General features: G+C 33.5%; 2 protein-coding genes across 2 annotated transcripts; one reads left to right on the top strand and one right to left on the bottom strand.

Moving 5' to 3' along the window:
* The first annotated feature begins 6,723 nt into the window (after positions 1 to 6,723).
* Positions 6,724 to 7,659, top strand: LOC121115341 (E3 ubiquitin-protein ligase RNF216). Its single transcript, XM_040709564.1, has one exon. It carries the CDS (start codon positions 6,724 to 6,726, stop codon positions 7,657 to 7,659), a length of 936 nt encoding a protein of 311 aa, XP_040565498.1.
* A 3,467-nt stretch (positions 7,660 to 11,126) lies between these two features.
* LOC139904982 (uncharacterized) lies at positions 11,127 to 15,156 on the bottom strand. Its single transcript, XM_071887244.1, has 3 exons — positions 15,075 to 15,156; positions 11,655 to 14,957; positions 11,127 to 11,598 (listed from the first exon to the last, which is right to left on the bottom strand). The coding sequence occupies exons 2-3, from the start codon at positions 12,441 to 12,443 to the stop codon at positions 11,503 to 11,505; spliced, it is 885 nt and encodes a 294-aa protein (XP_071743345.1). The 5' UTR covers positions 12,444 to 14,957; positions 15,075 to 15,156; the 3' UTR covers positions 11,127 to 11,502.
* Positions 15,157 to 16,251: the final 1,095 nt, after the last annotated feature.

Here is a 16,251-nt window from a genome sequence, read left to right on the forward strand (position 1 = left end):
TACACTGGAAAAGTAATTTCTTCTCGCTTCTCCATCACCAAGTCGATGGAGTCACAAGATAAATAAGTGTTATTGTCCAAGATAAAGAAAGAAATTGAAAGGAAGAGTATATTTTTTGCATTGGACGAAACTACAGATATTGGACAGCGATTCATGACTGCATTCCTTTAGATGGTTATTTTTTGGGTTGTTCTTATCTCATTAATTCGGAAGATGTAACGAATAAAACAATAACAAGTCGTCATGTATAAAGTATCAACAACATTCTTGGCTCCGATTTCAGGGGCGAAAGACTGAAAGTTTTCAATAACGATGGAACATCATATTGAATTAAAGCAGACATAAACCTGAAACAACATTTTGTAATGTCACTTGCCTAGCTTATGATATGAACCATTAAGAATAACAAGAGTAATAATATAAGTAGTATTAATATGAATACATCAAATTGAGAGAATTAGCTCCTGAAAACCATCAATCACGATAGCGATTTTTTTTAAATACAAAAACATTCATAGCATTAACTGTGGTTTTAAAAGTTTTTAGTGTGATGTCGGACATAAATGTACCAAAGAGTTCCCTTTAGACAGAAAATCACGTCAAAGATGTTATGATAATGAAACGGAACATTGAATAATTGGTTTTTGGAATTTTTTGAAAAAAATTCAAATTTCGAAATTTTTGCTCTACTGCATAATTTGCCTGAAATTTTTAGAAAATAAATCATTGATAAAAAATTTCCCCTCTTAGGTAATTTTTTTTTATCTTTACGGACAATTTTTGTAATAGAAAACCAAAATTATTTGATTACAGCCCCTCCCTCTGCGGACGCCCCTGTCGAGTCTGTAGTTTCCTCTTATGCAATAAATATATAATTATCCTCAAATGTTTAATGCCTCTTGGATAACACTTCTTTATTTCGAGACTCCATTTACTTGGTAATGGAGAAGCGAGAGTAAATTACTTTTCCAGTGTTAAGTACTATGCACTTAACAAAATTTGGATGATTCTCGAAATGTAGAAGAATATTGGACGAGACAAGTGTTTTGGTTATATAAGCAGTAAATTGGAAATTGTATAAAGTTCCAAATTCCTCTCATGAATTCGATTTTTAAATAGTTGTTCTATATTAAATTTTTTCAAAACTTTGATGCCATGATAACGAAAACAGCATGTCAAAAGTCTAGAAAAATCTTCTTAACTCAATATATTTTCGCCTTAATTATCAGCGATTAAAGAATAAATTATAAATTTATTTATTCTTTAAAAGCTCTTATATAAATATAAAATAATAATAAATTTCGGAAAAAAATAATATCAACTATTTTCACATATATATTATAATATTAAACAAAGTATACTTTCTCCAATGGAAAAATGACTAATATTGGACTTGTACAATTAGAAGTCTTTTCCAATCAAAACAAAATTGTCAACATGGCTGCAGTGTGGCAAAATATAACTCCAGTTTTATATGAGGAAATAGTTTCTTCTGGATTAATGATTTTGCCCACTACTAGACATTTGAAAATAATCTCTAATTCTTTTCAATTTGGTTCAAATATCGACAATTCAACTTAACCTTAGAATATTGAAATTAAAACCAAAGGATAAAATAGTATCAATTCTTATCGACGAAGCCTTTGGAGTATTCAAATGGGAAATTGTATGGTTTTGGAAATAATTTAACTCCAACAAAAACAGTATTATGTTTCCTTATCAAAAGTGTTTTGGGAAAATATAGCGACATGGTTGCAATAATACCCATTGTTACAATAAAATTCATCGCTAATAAAAGACTATTACTATAAAGTATTGGAAATTATTACTAAAATGTGATTTAATTCTGAAGCTATTATACTAGACGGGCATTCAGCAAATTGACAATTTTAATTTGATGAATTGCGGGATAACGAAAATTATCCTTATACTTTGAATCCTTTTTCTACGGAAGAAAAAATATTTATGTTTTTTGTTCCAGTTCACCTTTTCAAAAATTTATGCAATAACTTTTGATCACGATGATTTTTAACTACCCTTCATTTGAAGATGGTAAAATACTAGCTGGCAAATTTGACAACGTCGAATCAATTAATAAAAAAGAACTTGGCATAGGCATTAAATATGCCCATAAATTATCACATCAAGTCGTTCATCCCCAGCCAATTGAAAAAACTAAAGTTAACTTAGTAGTTAGTTTTTTTCATGAATCTATCATAAACACATTAAACTATTATGGGAATAAAGATTTAGAAAGTCGAAACTATTTCGATACTGCAGAATTTTTTTAAATAATTAAAAGATTTTGGAATTGCGTCTACGTAGACTCCATAATATCTCGTATTAAACTAAGAGACGATAGCTACAAACCAATTTCCTTTGATGAAAGAGAACAAAGCGAATATTTAAATTCATTAGGTGAATGATTGGTAATGTGGGAAAACATTTTAAATTGTCGAAATGTTTTGTAAAAAGAAACATTCAAAACAGCGAGTCTGGGTGTAAAAAAATGCAAAATTCATTTTAATGGTGAAGATAAATTTGGATCCTATAGAACGTAGATTCGTGTGGTATCGTCAACTTGGCGAAGGAAATTATATTCTAAGTTTGGGAATTTTTTAGAAAGCGAAAAGAAAATTAGAATAATATCTTTATTAAAAACTAACATTTTGTCATTTTCATCTCTCAAGGAGGTTTTACAACAAGAAATGCCAGTAGTAAACGTTGAAGATGGTGTAAATGAATTTACAAAATTGGTTCATAATATGGATATTTCAGATTTCGACGAAATTGCAGATGTTGAAAGTATACTTTATTATGTGGGCGGTTTCATAGCACACTCAATTTTTATCACCTAAGAAATGTTCTTGAAATTTAATTTGTACCTGATTAGAAGATGTAACAATAGCGATAGAGAAAACAGTGAATTTTGAACTCTTATGGAGTATTCAGAGGAGGGGGGGGGAGTTATCTTCGAGTCCATTCGTTGACTAAGAGAGGATGCCGAAAGAGATCATATCTGTTTATCTAAGGCATTACGACTTTTTCTTATATATACCACTGAAGTGCATAAGTATAAATTTGTTGATCTATTAACTTGAGCTCATACTCAGACGATTGAGACTTTGTGGAGATGCTACAATCTGCCGATATAAGGTTCTTACTTCGTTATTTAGACGATTGCCTTCAATTTTATAATAAATAAATACATACTTATGAATTATGGAATATATAATTTTTTCCAATTAGGTTTACTTGCAGAAGCTTAGGTTCAGGAGTACTTTTTGAATAATAGGATGGAAGGACAGGAAATATTGTCGGAATGGCATCCAATTTCAATTTCTTCATCTTTAATTCTGAATTCGTTCTTCTTCTTGTTATGTAACAGTCACATTTATATTTTAAAAAACAGTCATCTTTGAAATGCTTCCTACAAATTTTTGTATATTGGGTGGCTTTCTAATTTTTCGTAGAATTGAAGCTAAATACTTCGACATAATTCCAGGATCTTTTGGAAAAGAGTGAAATTACACCTTTTTTCCATCATGTTCTCCATTGTCACAAGCCTTACGTTTCGCTGTTGTTTTAGAATCACAACCGGGACAGCAACAAAACATCTTCTGATGTCTGAAACTACACTAATAATAATAAGTGATTCCAATAATGATTAAATAACAATCAATGAATGCTAAAACAATTCGTTATTCTGTATTCATTGTAATAACGTATTAAACTACTTGTGTAATCTACGCAAACGAGTGCGTTCTCCATTTCTTTAGTACTCCCTGGTTATACGATGAATTTAGGGATATATTATATTGAACGAGTATACACATGGTGTTATAATAAATATCTGAGAAGGAATTTTCGGATAACTCCTTAAATACGGTGAAGTAGAGTCATGCATAGGGTTGTGGGAATCGTGTTTTGCAAATACCTCTTCAACTATCTGGTTCCTCTGTTTTTTTTCGGGCATAAACAAACCTTTATTCATAAGTCATACTTGATGGCCGATGGATAATTTCGAACATACTTATAAGATATCTCAATTATAATTTTTTTAACGTTACAACTTATCTGAAAATTTACAACATATAGAAGCTTTCCTTCTCCAAAATATAGCTTTACTTAGTAATATTTAATCAAAGTAATATTATCTAGAAAATGTCTTAATGTTAGTTATAATTTATTGTATGATACAAATAGTATTAAATATTAATTGTCATAATATAAAACTATGGTATGCAAGTATAGAGAAGCACAATTAAGATTATTTGATGATGCAAATAAAATACGTGAAGTATATATTAATGGGAAATAGAAGAAACGGCAAAGAATAATAAAATAGTGTAAATGATTTAGTATCAAAGGTTGTTAACGCAAATATAGTCATGTGGATTCAATATATATCGAAGAAGTCAAAGTTGTAGGAGATCGTGGAACAAGAGCAAAGAAAGATTGTGTAGACAGTGTCGTTTCAAATTTCCTCATAAGAATGGGAAAGTTTGCCTTGCAAAAAGCGTCGACTGCACAAGATGTGTGGTAAGAGAGGCCACTATGCAAATGTCTAAAAGAGAACTCTATTTCGATCATCAACTCTATTCAAAAATTTGAACTTAATAAATTACTCATCGCTGTATTGAATGTCCATGGAAATTACTTCAAAAATATAATAGCTACATATGACAGTGATGCAATTGTATTTGTTGCTGGATCAAGAGTTCAAAGTAAATATCGATTCCAACCCATTTAAAAGAGTATCATTTAGAATATATCTTTAACTTAAATTATTTATTTATTTACACATAAAAGAGGGATTGTTATATATTATTAATATATAACTTCCCTATATATAACTTTATAAATGTATATTATATTCTGTAAATTTATCCACGACAAAATATATTGTTAGTTAGAGAACATCAACCCCATCATTACAGGAAGTGTACTCGTAACTTCTTAGTGACCACTGACCATAAAGGATGAATAGATAACTTTGGCACGAAATCTAAAGAATAGAAATGAGGCAATAAAGTAACAAATTATTAAAAAAATATTGTTAATAGTTATGTGCTGACAATTAAATGATAACAAAACATTCATTCCATTTGGTGATCAACAATTCCTTCAATTTCTTATTACTTAGTTGGACCTCCTTTTCACATTGAAGATATTCATCATACTAAAGACTCTCCCAGCATCAAAATTGATAATTGGAGTATTTTTGTATACAAGATTTTCACTTGTTGAGAGTTCCTTTAGTTTTGTGTAGCCAGGATTCTTTTGAAGCACTTCTTTTAACTTGGTCTAGAATGGCTCTTCCTTCAAATCTTGAGTCAGATTTTCTACTATGGTTAGGCTGGTAAGAAAAGGCAATCTTTCCTCAAGTGCAGCTATTCCCAAAGGTATTTGACGAAAATTTTCCTGCATAAATACTACTTCTTCTCTTAAGGAATCATTATTAATTACTTCTTGTTCTCTTCTGGTTGCTGCCAAATCTTCATCAAGGCTGTTGAAATATTCTCTGAAGACGTCAAAGTGATGGTAGTAGTATTCCACTGCTTTTTACCAAGTTCCCTATCCTGTTATAATTGGTAATGGAGGGAGGGGAATTTCTGACGAAGCATTTAATACTGTCTTTCTTCTTCCAGAATTCAAAAACATCTTCTTCACATTGGAAATAAGCATTTTAAGGACCGACGGTATTTTTTTTCAAACGTCAATAAAATTAGGAAGTAGGGTTAATATTTTTATTTTTTATTAAATGTTTCTGTACAAAAAATAGTATCAATTAGGTATCAATTTTAATTTTATTAAATTTTCAATAAAACGATATGTAAATCAAGTCCTTCCCTATCAGTACACATGGCTACCTAAAGGCAGGAATTTATCTAGAAGTGGGAATTTTCGATTCTGTTTGTCACTCGAGACATACTTTTTTAGACGTCCATTGCATAAAAGTTATGCAAGAAACAACTAAACAAACAGTTTTATTCTAAAGTCCTGACCACTATCTATCATTTGAACGTAAATAATATTTTTTTTTAATGTAAAGGGTTTTCCAATAAGAGGTGTTATTTTGATATTCAAAGAAAATTTGTTTTTTTTTAGATAAATAATCGGATATTTATTTCGATGTAATTAATAATGGAAAACAATATCAGCTTAATGACCGCCACAACTACACTTTCAGGGCCGTATCCTTTTTATGAAATTTTCCATCACCAAATCGCAAAGTGGCTCAGGTTCAAAAGAGGCGCCCATGCAAAATTTTAGCCTCCTTGGTCCAATGTTGTAGGCACCTATAACGGACACACAGACACAAGCTCTATTTTATATATGTTACTGGCAATATGTATAATTACATAAATGTATTCATTTATGCATGACAGCTTCATAAATATGGGATATAGAGAAAAGAAGCTGTGCTTTGAAAATAGCGCCCAAAAGAACTCAAAGACGCTGAGATTAATGTAATATTTACTGAATACATGGTATACTACTCTCTCCATCATTTATATATTACATTCTGAAACGATAGATCAGCAAGAATTAAAAAGGAGGAGGATCAGATCAGGAATTTTATTACGCGTGTAGTTGTGATTATTATTCTTTTCATAAATGATTGAGCTGATATTGCTTCTATAAATTAATAAATATATCATTAATATTGGCGATCGCTTCACTCTCAAGGGCGTTAGGGACACAAAACTCTCCACTACAATGGCTGAGTCTGAAGCCTATTCTGCGTCATTATCCAATGGCCTCTACACACAAGAAAGTTTGGATGTATTAAAGGGGATGTTTCCGGAGAAGGATGAATTCGAGCTCACAAGCCTTCTTAAAAGTTATCCGGGAAAATATATGGAAGGCCTAATTGATAAGATTCTTCAAGGAGTACAGGTTAGATGTTTAATATGTTGGGAGGACTTATACATGGAGGACGTTATCTCGTGTGATGGTGATCATCCTGTTTGTAGGAGTTGCTTGACTGAAGGGATCAAAAACCAATTAGCCGACGGATTGGACAATTATATTTGCCTCAATTACGGATGCGAAATCCCTTATCAAATCTCAGACTTGGAGACAGTGATGGATCACAAGATGATTACTAAATATATTCAAACCCTATGTTCTAATGAAGTAAAATCCTGTGGTGAATTTGGTCTATACACATGCTCAGAATGTAATTATGCTGTGACGATTGACAAGGAGGGATTGGATGTCATTAAATGTCAATATCAATATTGTAAAGCTTTGACTTGTATTCATTGTCAACTCCCCGCTCATCCCAGGGGTGAAACCTGCCTAAAACTTAAAGTTGAAAAATTAAGACTCAAAGTCGAGGATTCTATGGCCAATGCGGTGATTCGCAAATGTCATGCTTGTGCAAAACCATATACGAAAACAGATGGATGTAACCGTATCCAATGCATATGCGGTGCTCAAATGTGTTATATCTGCAAAAAGAAAATCCAGCCTAATTATGATCATTTCTATGATTTTCCAGAAGAACCAGAAATCGGTAAATGCCCCCTTCAGACGAATTCCGAGGATCTTCATAATGTAGAACGTACATCTGCAGCAAGGAAAACAGAGGCTACTTTTGATCATCAATTAAGTTTACCAAGACCTAGTACCTCGTATGCATCATATTAGGTTGATGTATTACCCTATTTCTTTTCTCATCTATATTCCCTACTATTTCTATGTATATATTTTCAAACATGTGGAATTTACTATTGCTAAAGTGAACAACTCGAAAGTCATTATGAATAAACTCAAAAATGGATTATTATTTTTTCCAATTTGCTTATTAAATTTGATTCGTAATTCATTATATTTGTTGTTTAGTTACTCAAATAATATAGCAGTTTAAAATATATTAAAAGTTGTAACTTATTCGTGGATTATACAAGTTGCGATCCATAAATGAGATGAGGCATTTTAAAAGAGTAATTATAATTTAAGGATATCTGTGATAAGTACAATAAAAAAATTAGTATTCCATTAGATATTTGATATATTCATAGGTAATTAATCAGATAAAAATTGCTTAATTGAATATTATTCTGTGACACAGTGGAAAATTTAGGGGTCCACAGTTAATTTACGTGTGTGTACATAATGAGTGTACTATTAGTCGATCACCATGAAATGCCGGTAATATGATTAAAATAGCTGTTGTTATTATGATGAAAGTGCTGTGAGACGTAGGTACTAATTGTAGCTTTTTCAAGGTACGCAATATCTGCAATACTTATTGAGTAATTTGGGCAATTGTTGACGTAGGAGATAAGGCTTTTTTTAGAGAGAGACAGCTTCTGTTCTACCCCGACGATTTGGAAAAAGCCTAAAAAATTACCAACACCATAATAATTATACAAAAAGGTTTTTTATATATTAGTATATATGATAAAGATTGTGGAGGGGGCGAGCCCCCTACAAAGGATCTAACGACGCCCCTGCTACTAACCGAAATGTAGGATTAATCAATATATATTCATGGTCGAAGCGTTGTTGATGAGTATATAATCGAAATATGTTGTTGATTGCAGGATATAAGTTAACGCGCACAAGGCACAAGTACCTATGCAGTATGTACTATGCTAGATTTTTTATCGTTATTTACACCCTGATTATTTTATCTACTATATAGTTTGCCAGCATAATATGTAATACATAGGTAGTGTATAAAATGAAGTTTATTATATAGTTTGCCTAAGACAATCAGCCATTATTAACATTACTTAGGTATTATATATTATGCCGGATTTTCATCCTTTGCCGGTAACATATAAATATATATATATATATACAGATAGACCAAATTAAACCAATTCAATTTTTGAATATTGGTCAAAATTCTGATTGGTTTATGACTTTGGTTCGAACTCATTAGTCATTGCATAAGTGAGATTATTATCTATATTAAATAAAGGAAAGCGATTCTTTCGTGAATTGTCCTAGATAGAGTAATCCCACGGCAATCTTTTCAAAAGTAATTTTTCCTTAGGTGAGCTTTCATGACACCATAGAACATGGATCGGGTAACTTTTTTTAACGCTACCCCAAAAGAACTTGCATTAAAATTAATCTCCCAACCCCTTTAAATTAAAACAATGCTTTAGTAGGACATTATAACACCCTAATCTCATCATGTTATTAGTTACACATTGTATTATAAAATTTATAGATTTTTATTTAAATAAAAAATACAAATACATTTGCCAAGGATATTGTGGACTTAAAATCTCCTTGTCACTGTTTTTACTTTTCTCACTAGTATCATCATGTTGACAAACATGACGATAAGAAAAAACACAAAAGAAATAAAATTACATCAAGATCATTTTCTAAACAATTGTGGATGTATGTGGCATTAGTAGGGAATTTAGTTGGACAAAATTCAGGCATGAGAATTTTCAGTAGTTAAACTGAATTCACCCTTTTTATCCAATATATGAACAGTTTTGTTTATTTTAGCCATTTATTAAGGAGAATTTTAGAAACTTTTTTCAGTTTCTAACACTTTCAGTTTTGTCTTGAAAACTTTTGTACCCCCAGAATTTTGTTAGGCAAACAAGCAATTCGTAACATACCTCTGTATTATGATCCTGGAACAGGATCTGCCTCTGTGCAAGGCACATCTAATGCTTTTGAAGAAGAATCGCCCTCAAACTACACCAACTATTCTTCCATCCATACTCCTGGGTAGATAATTCTGCTTGGGTAGATCTATTTGCAGTAAACCACCTTGTTGAAAATAAATGAGTGCGACGTATATTTTGGAGTAGTGATCTCGAACATGGTGGTAAAGAACTGCCATCCAACTTCTGCACAAATGTGATTCGTTCCTAAGCTTGGTTTATAATCTGGCTTCTATCTATATCTTCAATGAAGAGTCGTAAGAGGAACAGCACCCTAGACCAATTACAAAACCTTTTTTGGAGATTATATGTTTGCAATCTGAAGATTGGAGAAGATAATAAAAAATAATGCTCAAACGTTTCATTATATCAACTACAATCAGCAGTAACAAGGGAGGAGAGGGAGAAGGAAATAATCAAGAACATTGCCAAGAGTTACTCCGATTTTTTAATCCAATTCTTCTCTGTTTCCATCAAGGGTTTACAATTATAACTCCACAACAAATCTTCAGGTTTACGCTAAGTCTTTTAATAGCACACAAATATTCAAACAGGTTATGAATATAATTGAATCTATCTGGGAAAGGATATTCACTACTCGGTAATTAAAAAATAATGACAACTACTAAGGAAAATAATATTAATTCTTCAGATTACCAATTCCTAAAAAACGGGGCGGCTAAAAAATTCACAGGATTTACATCAATGTCTATGATCCATCCAGATCTTGAATTTACCATCTAAAAAGTATAGTTCAAATTTATTCAAGCCGTAAAGGATCCCAATAGTTTTTCTAAGGAATTGGGAATAATTTGTTTCTGCAGGGATAGTTTACAAGATGCAAATACAAATAGATGTTCTTGTCTATCGATGATTTCGATTTGAGATAAAATTGTTCCCAGATCCACAGAAGATGTATCTGTACTTTGGATTAGGATAATGTCGTGGTATAATGCTTTACACGTAGAAGGTTCTAGACGCACTTACTCTTTTATACAATTATATCGACATATATAAAATTATCATTATTAATATTAATATATATAAGAAAAAAACAGAAGGAGGTTCGAAAGTGGAGCTCCAATTTGCAAGTCTTAACTCTAACCAATGGGCAATGAGCAGTGCCGTATGTCAGGAAGATTTTTTGGTCCGCTTTACAAGGGTGAACGGTTGATTTTCAGTGGTGAACGTGGGATATTTAAACAGGGCAAATGCTACAGCATAGATTAAATCTTGCAATAATATCGTCCAATGGACTGTCTGACCATTATTTTCTTCAGGCAAACATTGGGAAAAATAAAATGAAAAGGAAAAACTCTAGACGGAAAGTCAATGCCGACCTATTCATAAAGGAAGGAGTATAATGGAGTATAAAATGCACGGTGCAAGAATGAGAGAAAATTTTTGAACTATACAATTAAGTCAAACAATTTAAACCTCCTTAAATATTTTTAAAATAATAACGGATGAAGATAATGAACGAGATTATAATATACCATGAAACGGTTACATCGACAGAAAATAAATTATGTTCACAAGTCTTGATGTTCTTAACTCGCATGTATACGTGGTGATGTGTTTGAAAAAAATGAACAAAAAAATGCATGTGTTCTTTATCATGAGTAGAAGAAGAAGTTTTTCCTCTCTTTTCTTGACGCAAAGGTGTCAATCAAACTGTCCATGTCTTCATGGAGCACCTTGTCCACCATCACCCTGTCCATGTTCAAGAGGGTGAGGGAGGAGAGCCTCTCCTGGTCCATGGTGGTCCTCATGTGGTTCTTGAGCCTTCTGAGACAGGAGAATGACCGCTCCGCCTCACAGCTGCTGATGGGCATTGAGGCCAGGATAACGCTCACCTTGTATAGCTCGGCATCAGGCGGAACACTCCCGAGCTTATTAACTCCGCAGCAATTTGTGACGAAACCATGTCTTCTGTGTCAATATCTGCCTAGAGAAACATAAATTTTAAACATATAATGCAAAATGAAACATTATAATATTAACCTTGAATTGCTGGAAGATTGTATGGTCTGACTGGAGCTGCTCGAGTTCAAGTCTGTAGTGCTTGGCGACACGCTCAATGACACAGGTCTCCACTTCACTGTCATTCACGATTGCAATGAGATCCATTGTGATGTTTGTATCGTCGGTGGCAAATCTGCTCTCAAGCTCTAATACAATCTTATTGATTGCAACATCGAAATGTGTTTCACGGAAGTAGGATTCAGTTGCTCCTTTCCACTTTATTCTCCTTGGAATCTTCGCCTCCTTGAATTCCAAATCAATTGAGTCCTCCTGGTCAAATACTGATTTCATCTCAGACGACTTCAACTCAGCAAGTTTCCAGATTGATTCAAAGATTTTCTCATTCTTAAGATCTTCAAGAGTCCTAATCACTAGGTTGACGTGTTTCCGGGCCTTTGTTAGGTCAACCTTTCTACCTTGAAGTTCATCTGACAAGCTAGATGTGTGTCTGAGGAGTGTCTTCAACAGTTCAATGCCGAAAATAAATTCGTGACTAAAGATGCTGTTGAGCAGAGAAGTTGCTGTTGAACTCGACAATGTATCTTTATCTTTTCTCATTATTATGAGGGTATTCATGATTCTGACCATCCCTAGAGATACAGCATGTACAGCATCGTAGCGGAGACTCCAGCGGGTAGCAGACTGGTTCTTCAGGGTCATCACCTTGGCATGCTCCTCATCTTTACTTGTTATCTTCACCGACTTGTAGATTGCTGACCTCTTTGGTGACCCTTCAATGAAGTTGTATAAAATTTTTACTGTCCCCATTGTATTTCTCAACAGGGTTATATCTGAGAGAAGATCCTTGACTACATGATTGACGACATGGGCGTAGCAGTGGATGTAGACACACAGTGGGGCTACTTCCTTCCACCTGGCGGCAAGACCCTTCTTGATGCCGGATATGTTGGAGGCACCGTCCGCGGCCAGGGAGACAGTGCGGGCGGAGTTAAGGCCGAGATCCTTGACAGCCTCTTGAAGCTTCTCAAACAAATATTTGCCGTCAGTCTGGGTAACTTTTACAAACTTGAGGAAGCTTCTTTTTGATGCCTTCACTCGTCAGATATCCCAGTAACAGACTGAACTGCTCCGTGTTTGACATATCTGATGTCTCATCAACAATCACAGAGAACCAGTAGTCATCATCGCCGGCACAAGTCTTGACATCTTCCATTATATTTTCCGTCACTTTGGATGCTATAACCTCTATCAGCTCATTTTGGATGTCAGGTGAAGTCCATTTGGCAAAAACTGCCCCAGCTGAACCAAATTTTTTGACTTCGGCCTCCAGTTTATCTTTGAGAATATGATTGTCGTGTGAACGCAGGGACAAAAGCTCCAAGAAGTTTCCTCGATTGTTTTCATTAGATTCCGTCAACTTTTCTCTTGTTTCGGAATCGCCCCTAAAAGCCAATCCTTGCTTTGCGATGAACACAACAGTTTGGAAAAGATACCTCAAATAAGCTCGCCACTTCACGACTTCCACAGCATGTTGAGACTGAACATGGCCGAGAACCGAGGTATTCTTTCACTTTGATGTGAGGAAATTGATCCACTTTTCCATCGACAGTTTGTGTTTTTTGTTGTTAGAATGAACTTTCAACGAGGACTGTTTTTCCATGTTTTGAACTCAAATTTCCCAAGGTTGGAAATGGAAAATTTGGAACAGGTGAAACACTTGGCTGACTTTTCAACCTCGTCATATTCTAACCACGGGAACTTACGGAACCAATCATATTGAAAGTCTCTGGAGTATTTGTCATCTATCTGAGGGCTGTATGTTTGTAACTTGGGCTGTAGAGGATAATCTCTCTCGACTTTAGGCACAGTTTCCCCCTCAGTCTCCACTCTGGTTCTGGTCTGGATGTCCTTCCGCTTTGGCTCCCGCCCGGTAAGTATCGGGTCACCCAGCTGGCTCGTGAAAATGACAGGGTACTCTGGGCCTCCGTCCACAAAATCCATCTCCTCAGTCTTGTTATTCTCACCTCCCTGGACATTGCCGCTAGTCTCAGAGTCCTCTACAGAGGGAATATTGTTGTTGTTGACTACAGAGAGCTGCTCGGGAGAGAAGATTGGTCCGATATCGAGATTAGGAAGTCTTATTCCATGAGAAATCCGTCTGCTGGGGTAATTTGATGAGTCGCCATTATTTTCTGTGTCTGCTGTAACTTTCTCTTCAGTAGAAACGGACTTAGATCTTGGTTCAGGCAGTAAGGCCTCAACTGGAGCAGGGTCATTGGGACAGGAGGAGGCAGTGACTGAGGATGAGGATGTAGCAGAGGAAGTTTTCTTAACAGCAAAGTTCAATGTTTTCTGCTTCTTATGATCAATTTTCACTTAATACTTGCAGCTGGGGTCATTCTTATGGAGTTTAACTTTGTGATCATTAAAGTTGTCCTTATTTTTTTTTCTCCAGATAGAACAAATCACCAACTCTCTGTTAAAATGCGTTTTCCGCTTCCCGTGATACATTTCTGATAATTAATACATTACTGCAACAATCCACTCTAAAAAGTACATAACTATTATTTATGTCCCTTTTAAGCAGTAATAATTTAATTTATCTTGTATTCAATGAAACAAATTCTCACGCTCTTAAATATTTCAAGAGTACTCCATACGAAAAATGTTGTGTGCGTCTATTTTTTTTTTTTTTTTTTTGGCTGTAAAGTACTTCACATTTGCATGGCTCTGGTCCCTAGAAAAATAAAAAAGATATTTACTGTCAGTAACGTTAAACGTAATATCTAACTCAAATATCCACTCAATGTGAAGTACTTTAAATCCATACGAAAAATGTTGTGTGCGTCTTTGTTTTTTATTTTTGGCTGTAAAGTACTCTTGAAATAATTGCAGTAATTTATTAATTATCAGAAATGTATCACGGGAAGCGGAAAACGCGTTTTATATTCAAAGGTTCAATCATTTATATTTATAAAATGACAGGCAATATTTGAAAGAGATATTACGGTAAATTACAGGATTTGAATTCAAATTTCTGCGATGAATTGAGATACCCGAGAGTGTTAACTGTAGTTTAAAACCTCCGTTTTATCTATCTGACTTAATTTGGGCCCAATATTGTCTTAGAGATATAATTTATTAATTTACTAATTCTATAAATGTGCCGGTGAATTTTGGCTACTTTAAGTACAATTTGTGGTGCCTCCAAAGGATTAATCAGAATCATTTTTTCATTTAAATGAACTATAATTTGTTGGAAAAATGTATTCCATATTCAATTTTGAGAAAAATTATCTAGCTTCTTTTTGGGTGGACGTGCTAGAAATATGTAATTTTATTATAATGACTCAGTACTATTATGAGTTGGTCATAACTTACGTATATATAATAGATTTTAATAATTAATTATGACTTAATTCATCTATATTTACATACCTATATGATTGGTGGACGGTTCAGTAAGGTTTGTTTTTTTTGGTCCGCTGAAGCGGACAAAGCGCAATACTGACGTACGGCCCTGGCAATGAGTAAGGGTGATAATTTTGGTAAGAATAGAAAAGCGTGCGAGGAGAAGAGAAGAAATGCTTATGGCATCATTGATTAAATAATATACATCTTCTTCTATCAATCAGGAACGTTATCATTCCCGCCTTTATTATTCAATAGTAATATAATATTAGATGGTGATAGTCGATAGAGAACTGAATAAAATGCCTAAAATAACGTCGCCTTCCGTCTGGATTTCTGAAAATGGAGCCCCAGGAATTTGGAAAATACTTACCGAATGAGAAATAGATGGTTTGTCGGATTTATCGATATAAATGTGTCTTTAGTCCCCTGTTTAGAAATAAACGCCACTGATTATCCTCATCGCATATCAAGAGTATGGATAACTTCTAAAAAAGCAAGTTAATGATGAATACATCAAGTCAGACTTTAACTTTGATCTCACAAAGATACTTATTGCTTATAATATAACCTTATCCATTGCTAATCATCTATGTTCAAAAAATTTATGGAGAAATAAACGGGTAAGCCTATCCCTTCCCGAGGAACCATCATTAAATTAATGGAGGATGTTGGTACTGATGTCATTAATAGAAATACGTATAAAAATGTTTTGAGTCATCCACACCAAATGACGATCAAGTTATCAATAAAAAGTTTAAAAAATTTACTAATTTCGAAATTCAATCTATTATTTCAATATTCTGTATATATAATTTATTGTTATTAGTTATATGTTTCCAATTGTTTAATTTTGTATATTTAACATAAATGTATGATGGTATATTTTTTATTATGTAGATTATATTTCATTAAAGCCTTCTTTTTTAAACTTGGAACTTCAAATATATTTCGAAATACTCTACTTTGTCGTTTCATTAGCTATTATTCTGAGAATAAGGTTCATAATGAATTACAGTTTCATGGAGTGTGACGTTTTCAAATCTACTGTAACGGATAAAACGTCTAAGTCAATTATACGTAGTATATCTTCATTAAACATTTTGCTAATAAGTACTTTCGTTATACCCTCAAAAATCATAATAAAGCAGGCAGATGATAATCACATCAGTTTTTTAAACAATGACACCATACGTATTTTTTT

The sequence above is a fragment of the Lepeophtheirus salmonis genome, chromosome 3, assembly GCF_016086655.4.
Source record: "Lepeophtheirus salmonis chromosome 3, UVic_Lsal_1.4, whole genome shotgun sequence".
NCBI classification, from domain to species: domain Eukaryota; kingdom Metazoa; phylum Arthropoda; class Copepoda; order Siphonostomatoida; family Caligidae; genus Lepeophtheirus; species Lepeophtheirus salmonis.

Excerpts from the sequence above, each read along its gene's own strand:
- LOC121115341 (XM_040709564.1), top strand. The coding sequence starts at position 6,724 with ATGGCTGAGTCTGAAGCCTATTCTGCGTCATTATCCAATGGCCTCTAC.
- LOC139904982 (XM_071887244.1), bottom strand. The coding sequence starts at position 12,443 with ATGGGGACAGTAAAAATTTTATACAACTTCATTGAAGGGTCACCAAAG. Across the intron at positions 11,599-11,654 it reads CAATCTTCCAGCAATTCAAG|GCAGATATTGACACAGAAGA; the intron begins GTTAATATTATA and ends ATGTTTCTCTAG.